The 8,554-nt window shown below is 43.3% G+C and overlaps 1 protein-coding gene across 1 annotated transcript in view; it reads right to left on the bottom strand.

Moving 5' to 3' along the window:
- The window catches only part of LOC109934285 (electroneutral sodium bicarbonate exchanger 1-like), a 216,776-nt gene that overhangs the window by 39,154 nt on the left and 169,068 nt on the right, over window positions 1-8,554 (bottom strand). The window contains exons 13-14 of the mRNA XM_048618849.1: window positions 4,717-4,878; window positions 757-870 (exon numbers count right to left, since the gene is read on the bottom strand). Of these exons, the coding sequence (XP_048474806.1) occupies window positions 757-870; window positions 4,717-4,878 (276 nt within the window). The remainder of the gene's footprint in view (window positions 1-756; window positions 871-4,716; window positions 4,879-8,554) is intronic.

Raw genomic sequence — 8,554 nt, 5'->3', positions numbered from 1 at the left:
CTGCAAAGCGGTCCCCGAGCCTCCGCTTGGTTTCCCCGATGTAGAGGTAGCCACACCGGGTACAGCGGATGCAGTATAGCCCTGCACCTTGTTGTCCGGATTCTCCAGCATCTGCAGTTCCTACTATCTCTTGTGTCATTTCCAGTTCTGTTCTGCATGGGTTTGTATGTGGGGTCTAATTCCACATGTTTGTTGATTGCATTATGGGTTGAAAACCAGGCCTCTAGGAATTCCCGTGCATGTCTGTGGTTGGCTTGAGCTAAGATAGTCACATTGTCCCAGTTAAATTGATGGCCTTCATTGTCTGAGTGCACTGAGATGAGAGAAAGTTTGTTGTGTCGTTTTGCCACTACCTGGTGTTTGTGTATCCTGATGGCTAGTTTCCTTCTAGTCTGGCCAATGTAATGTTTGTTGCAGTCATTGCAAGGTATTTTGTAAACACACTTTGGTCCTGCATGCCATGGGTATGGGACCTTTGGTCCTTGTGAATGCTTGTCGTAGTGTGATTGTGGTTTGTGTGCTACCATGATTCCTAGTGGTTGCAGGAGTCTCGTTGGCAGTTCTGATATGTTCTTGATTATAGGGCAGTGTGGCCAGTGTATTGGGACATACTGTTCCCCCTTGGCGTTGTCTATCTAGTAGGCACCTACGGATGATGTTGTTGGGATATCTTCGCAGGAACCTTATACAATCTGTAATCTTTAACACCTCTATAACAATATAACAACAATACAAAAAATCCAAATACAATCTTACCTTAAAGACACTAGGTACTTGAAGCTTAGGTGATGGAATTCCCAGGGCATAGTCAATAAGAACCATGGACAAGATAGTCAGGAAAACCGCAAAATCACTTATCATTGATCGTACCTGCCAGTAAATATTGAAAATTAATGGAACAGGGTAATACCTCTGTCAGAACAATAAACGCAAAAGTGTAATGTGTTCATTTACTGAGAATGCCAACTGTCATTCCTAGCTTTGTGTGAAATAGTGTACAAAGGCAGGGTGGGGAATTAATGTAGGCTACAGAATAGCTTTGCCAAAATGAAACTGGATCCGAAAGAACAAATATTTTATCCTAATAAATCATACAACAGTACAGCACAATGCAGATCCTTCGGCCCACGATGTTGTGCTGACCTATTATTCTACTTGAAGATCAAACTACCCTGCATACCCTACATTTCACTATCCTCCATGTGCCTATCCAAGAGTCGCTTGAATGTCCCTAATGTATCTGACTCCACTACCATTGCTGGCAGCACATTCCACGCACCCACCACTCTCTGTGTAAAGAACCTACCTCCGACATCTCCCCTATACTTTCCTCCAATCACCTTAAAATTATGCCCCCTCATAATAGTAATTTCCGCTCTGGGAAAAAGTCTTTGGCTATCTACTTTATCTATGCCTATCATCTTCTTGTACACCTCTATCAAGTCACCTCTCATCCTTCTTAACTCCAATGAAAAAAGCCCTAGCTCCTCAACCTTTCCTCATAAGACCTGCCCTCAATTCCAGGCAGCATCCTGGTAAATCTCCTATGCACCCTCTCCAAAGCTTCCACATCCTTCCTATAATGAGGCGACCAGAACTGAACACAATATTCCAAGTATGGTCTAACCAGGGTTTTATAGAGCTGCAGCATAACCTCGCGGCTCTTAAAGTCAATTCCCCTGCCAATGAAAGCCAACACACCATACGCCTTCTTTACAACCCTATCAACTTGGGTAGCAAGTTTGAGGGATCTATGGACATGGACCCCAAGATCTCTCTGTTCCTTCACACTGCCAAGAATCTTGCCATTAACCCTGTATTCTGCATTCAAATTCGATCTTCCAAAATGAATCACTTCACACTTTTCTGGGTTGAATTCCATCCGCCACTTCTTTGTCCAGCTCTGCATCCTGTCAATGTCTCATTGCAACCTACAACAGCCCTCCACACTATCCACAACTCCAGCAATCTTTGTGTCATTGGCAAACTGACTAACCCACCCTTTCACTTCCTCATCCAAGTCATTTATAAGGATCACAAAGAGCAAAGGTCCCAGAACGGATCCCTGTGGAACACCACTGGTCACCGAGCTCCAGGCTGAATACTTTCCATCTACTATCACTCTCTGTCTTCTATTGGACAGCCAATTCTGTATCCAGACAGCCAAATTTCCCTGAATCCCATGCCTCCTTACTTTCTGAATGAGCCTACCATGGGGAACCATATCAAATGCCTTGCTAAAATCCATATACACCACATCCACTGCTCAACCTTCATCAGTATGTTTTGTCACATCCTCAAAGAATTCAATAAGGCTTGTGAGGCGTGACCTGCCCCTCACAAAGCCATGCTGACTATTTCCCATCAAACTGTGCCTTTCCAAATAATCATAAATACTATCTCTAAGAATCCTCTCCAATAATTTGCCCACCACAGAAGTAAGACTGACTGGTCTGTAATTCCCAGGATTATCCCTATTCCCTATTCCCTTTCTTGAACACGGGAATAACACTTACCACCCTCCAATCATCTGGTACTACTCCAGTGGACAGTGAGGACGCAAAGATCATCGCCAAAGGTGCATCAATCTCTTCCGTCGCTTCCTGTAAATAACCTTGGGTATATCCCGTCTGGCCCAGGGGACTTATCTATCCTCATGTTTTTCAAAATTTCAACGCATCATCCTTCCTAACATCAATCTGTTTGAGCATATCAGCCTGTTTCACGCTGTCCTCACAAACATCAAGGTCCCTCTCACTGGTGAATACTGAAGCAAAGTATTCCTTAAGGACTAACCTTACCACCTCCGACTCCGTGCACAAGTTCTCTCCACTATCCCTGATTGGCCCCACCCTCACTCTGGCCATCCTCTTGTTCCTCCTATAAGTACAGAATGCCTTGGGGTTTTCCTTAATCATACCCCTTTCTAGCTCTTCTAAGTCCATTCTTCAGTTCCTTCCTGACTACCTTGTAGATCTCTAGAGCCCTGTCTGATTCTTGCTTCCTCAACCTGAAGTAAGCTTCTTTCTTCCTCTTGACTTGATGTTCCACATATCTTGTCATCCAAGGTTCCTTCACCTTACCATCCTTTCCTTGCCTCAGTGGGACAAACCTATCCAGCACTCATAGTAAGTGCTCCCTAAACAACCTCCACATTTCTGTCGTGCATTTCTGAGAACACCTGATCCCAATTTATGCTCCGCAATTCATAGAATCCCTACAGTGTGGAAACAGGCCCTTCAGCCCAACAAGTCCACACCGACCCACAGAGCATCCCACCAACACCCATTCCCCTATAACCCACCTAATCTACACCTCCCTGAACATTACAGACAATTTCCCATGGCCAATCCACCTAGCCTGCACATCTTTGGACTGTGGGAGGAAACCAGAGCACCCGGAGGAAACCCACGCAGACACGGGGAGAATGTGCAAACTCCACACAGACAGTCGCCCAAGGCTGGAATTGAACCCAGGTCCCTGGTGCTGTGAGGCAGCAGTGCTAACCACTGAGCCACCGTGCCGCCCATTTCTTGCCTAATAGCATGAGAATTCCCCCTCCCCCAATTAAATACTTACCCATACCATCTGCTCTTATCCCTCTCCATGACTATAGTAAAGTTCAGGGAGTTGTGATCACTATCACAGAAATGCTCTCCCACTGAGAGATCTGACACCTGGCCTGGTTCATTGTCTAGCACTAAATCCAATATGGCCTCCCCTCTAGTCGGCCTATCTACGTATTGAGTCAGAAATCCTTCCTGGACTCACTTGACAAAATCTGCTCCTTGCAAACTATTTGCACTTAGGAGGCTCCAGTCTATATTAGGGGAGTTGAAGTCACCCATGACAACAACCCTATTACTTCTGCATCTTTCCACAATCTGCCTCCCAATCTGTTTCCCAGTGTCTCTGTTGCTATTGGGGGGGTCGATAGAAAACTCCTAATAAAGTGACTGCTCCTTTCCTGTTTCTAACTTCTACCCATACTGACTCAGTAGACACACCCTCCTCAATGACCTCCCTTTCTGTAGCTGTGATACCATCCCTGATTAGCAATGCCACTCTCCCACCTCTTTTACCTCCCTCCCTATTTCTTTTGAAACATTATGACACTTATTGCATTAAAATAGACACACTTCAACCGGTCGCACTACTACAACTTTGCCCTATCAACTGTCTATCCTTCCTCAGACTCTCTGCATGCTGTATCTGCCTGCACACCGGCTACCCCATCCTCTGATCTGTAGCTCCTGTTCCCATCCCCTTGCCAAACTAGTTTAAAACCTCCCAAAGAGCTCTAGCAAACCTCCCGCCCAGGATACTGGTGCCCCTCTGGTTCAGGCGCAACCCCTCCTTCTGTACAGGTCCCACCTTCCCCAGAAGGTATCCCAATGATCCACATATCTGAGGCCCTCCCTCCTACACCAGCTCTGTAACCATGTGTTCAGCTGTACACCAGCTCTGTAGCCACGAGAGGTGTACCCCTCTCCCATTACAACTCCCCACACAGAGATTGTCTGTATTGAACGAAACCTTCTGATGCATGTCAGCAGCAGCAGGAGCAGATTCCTACATACAGTCGTACAGCTAAACATCAAAGGTGGAAAACTGGATCAAAGTTTAAAGCCGTACTATGCTACAAATGCAAACCTGCAAAACATTAGGAAAATTATTTTTTCAAAAAACAAAGGTGTAGAAACAGATTGCATGTACCTTTGTTGGAAAATAGTGACTTGTTTTAAATTGTTTGAGGAATCCAGACAGGGCAAATGTAGAAAAGAATAGTATAACAGACCAGAAGAGGACATCTGGGGTGTATGGTCCATGGTGTCCACACGAAGGACCAACAAATTCACCATGAAATGTCCTACAGTCCTGGATGTGAAAAGCAGCAAACAGATCATATTTAAAAACATCGCATTGTACTAGCTTTCTGGACAGCCGTGGTAATAGGCTTCTTCAGTGCATAGTATCCTCTATACACCATTGGATCAATCTTTATCATGCTATCATGCAACGGGAAAAGGATCAAATTGGCCAACCTTCCTTTAAGACATTTTGTCACATGCTGAGGCCACTGTCAGAGGTACACCTACATAATTCTTACCCACCTCACTGAGCAACCAGCCAGACATGACACTGACCAACAATTTATTTTTCCTAATACTAGGATTTAAATCATTGAGTTTTGCACACTGCCACATTCACAAGTTCAGTTTACAGTTTGTGTACATTGAGTTTAACTCATTTAAAAATATAAAAATATTAGTGTTCTATAAATATGATCATAAGATGTGGGATCAGAAGTAGACTATTCGATCCATCAAGACTGTTCTGCCATTCAATGAGATCATGGCTGATCTGATGATCTCAACTCCACTTTCCTGCTTTTTTCCCATAACCCTTGATTCCTTCCCTGGTTAAAACAACTGTCCATCTCACTCTTAAATATACTTCATGACCCAACCTCTACAGCCCTCTCAGGTAAAGAATTCCACTGATTCACTATCTTCAGAGAAGAAATTCCTCCCCATCTCCATCTTAAATGTACATATTCCAAATGTACTTGGATTACTTCATAAGGTATTTCAAAGTTTATTCTTTGGCATCTCATTCAGAGTTGCAAAGAACACAGCCACAGAATGAAATAAATTATCTTTAATGTGCCCTGGATTTCTGGCCCACAGGGTGGTAGTGATTTAGTATAATCTCAACCATTGATTAGTCTGGTCTACTGCTTACTTACTAGATTGCCTTTGATTTTTACTCTGTAGGGGGGGATAAATTGAGCCTGCCTAAGCCGTTCTACTCGAGACATGATAACTCAGAGCTTAGCAAGCAGCCATGATCTCTGACTCTTCCCTTCCTCAACATCTCTGTTTCTATTTCTGGGGATAGGCTGGCCACCAATATCCACTATAAACCCACTGACTCCCACAGTTATCTTGACTATACATCCTCACACCCTGCTTCCTGTAAATTCTCTATTCCATTCTTTCAGTTTCTCTGTCTCTGTCGCATCTTTTCTTATGATGCGACACTTTGATAGGGGACCTTTTGAAATGTCCACCTTCTTCCTCAATTGAGGATTCCCCAGCACTGTAATTGACAGGTCCTTCAGCTAGGTCTGGCCCATCTCCCGCACTTTTGTCCCTCAAACCCCCTCTTCCCTCCCACAATAGCAATAGGGACCCCTTTTCCTCACCTACCATCCCACCAGCATCCTTGTCCAAAGGATCATTAGCTGCCATTTCTGCTACTTCCAGCAAGATGCCACCATCAGACACATATCCCCCTCCCGTCCCTTGTCCGCCTTCTGCAGGGACTGTTCCCTCTGGGACATCCTGGTCCACCCTTCCTTCACTCCCAACACCCCCCCCCTTACAGCACCTTCCCCTGCACCCGCAGAAGGTGTAACACCTGCCCACTTATTTCCTCCCTCCTCACTATCCAAGGCCCAAACACACCTTCCAGGTGAAGCAGTGCTTTCCCTGTACTTTCACTCAATCTAGTCCAGTGCACTCACTTTTCACAATGTGGTCTCCTCCACATTGGGAAACGATGTGCACACCTACATTCTGTCCACAAAAATGACACTGTGAGCTTCCCGCTGCCTGCCACTTCAACATATCACCTTGTTCCCTGGCCAATATCTCTGTCTTGGGCTTGCTGCAGGGCTCCACTGAAGCTTAGCGCAAGCTGGAAAAACAGCACCTCATTTTCGCTTGGGAACCTGCAGCCTTTTGGACTTAATGTCGAGTTTAACAATTTTAGGGTTTGAGCGCCTTTTCTCCTGCTTTCCCTCACCCCCACATACCAGGCCTTGTCATCACATGGGCTGCTACCACACACTACCCATTGTCAGGTATTAATAGTCCCCATTAGCACCTATTAAATCCCCCAGACTCACCTTTAACTGCTCCTTTGTCTGTCCAATGGCTTTCTCTCTCTTTGGGCTCAATCTTCAAGTATCATTTACTTTCCCCCCTACCCCCACCCCATCTTCTGTATAAAAGCCCTTTTCCTAGCTACCATCAGTCCTGAAGTAGAGTCACTGGACCCGAAACATTAACTTCCCACAAATGCTGCCAGACCTGCTGAAATTTTCCAGCAATTTCTGTATATGTTACACAGATGTTAGTTTTACTTGAATGCTGGGAGATAAAATATTGGGCGAGAAGTATCTTAAACCAAACCATACCAGAAAGGGCCTTCAAGTAAAATTCACATGCAAATCCTGAGGCATAGCATGTCAGAATGGCAAATCAAATATGATTAATCAACATTACAGTATCCTAACTATAAGCCAAAATCATTATTAAATAAATGTTTTTCAGCGAGGAAATGAAATTAAATCTTTAAAAGATTTGAACAATTGGTACATGAATTTGTAAATGTCTAAATTAAGCTGTAAATTTCAGTATAACTTGCATGAAATACCAGCAGGTGGAAACCCTGAATAAAGAGAATAGCGAGAATCAAACGAAAATTAAAATTGGTGAGGATACACAAAATCTATTTTGCTTCATTAGTTACAAAAGCGATAGATATTTCAAAAAAGAGAAATCCTGAATTGGTTAAAGTGAGATGAGATAATATATGAAGGGAAATCAAAAGATAAATGAATTGAGCTGAAGGACTACAAAATGCCAGGACCTAATAGAATCCTGAAGGAAAGTGAGAAGAAAAAATAGAAACCTAAAAATGTATAATTGAGGGTTTTGTCAAGAGCAGGAGGACTCGAAGACGCGGTCAACCTAATACCCATTTCAAGAATAGCAAGGCCAAGCTAACCCAGGTAATTATCGTACAATCTTAAAAAACAAAGTTTTTCTTTTTTTCTCTTTCTTTTGCAACTTTGCCCTGAAAAGGACAGCCTAGTATATTTTCTGAAGGGTTCTTGTCCAATGCCAATCTGTATCAACACTTTAGTCTCCTGGGAAACCTGATAAGAAAGCACAATTACCTGGTCAAGTTGGATTAGTTAACATTTGACACCCTGTCTGTCTAATCTAACTGGCTTCTATAGAAAGGCTGCAAGGGGACTCTTGTGGTATGGTAGCAATGTCCTGACCGCTGAGCCAGGAGGCCTGGGTTCAAGTTCCATCTGCTTCAGAGGTGTGTTATAACATCTCTGAACAGGCTGATGAGAAAATATATAGAAAGGCAGCAGACTTTGTTCCAAACTTAGTACACACGAAGCAAAAGAAGAAAAACAAATGGTTGCAGAGATCTTGAGGCTTGTTCAGCTCATAACTTCCCCAAAATTATTACCGAATGAAGAATCAAAGTTACATTTTCTGATTTCATTTACAAATTCAACTCAACAAAACATTTTGCACAATTATTCATAGCAGTATTCTTTACAGTTTACTTATTTTAGTTTGTTATTTAGTTCTTACAAATATTTTTACCTTACCCAAAATAGCTACTACTCAGTATTCATTAAAATATTTCAAAAGAATACACTCCCTTCCTGTTGATTCTTTTTGCACAGATGTCAGAATATGTAGCTTATAAACATAATCCTCCATAGGCTTTATTACCAACA

This window comes from Rhincodon typus, chromosome 41, assembly GCF_021869965.1.
Source record: "Rhincodon typus isolate 14 chromosome 41, sRhiTyp1.1, whole genome shotgun sequence".
NCBI classification, from domain to species: domain Eukaryota; kingdom Metazoa; phylum Chordata; class Chondrichthyes; order Orectolobiformes; family Rhincodontidae; genus Rhincodon; species Rhincodon typus.
This window is presented reverse-complemented; position numbering and strand designations above follow the sequence as displayed.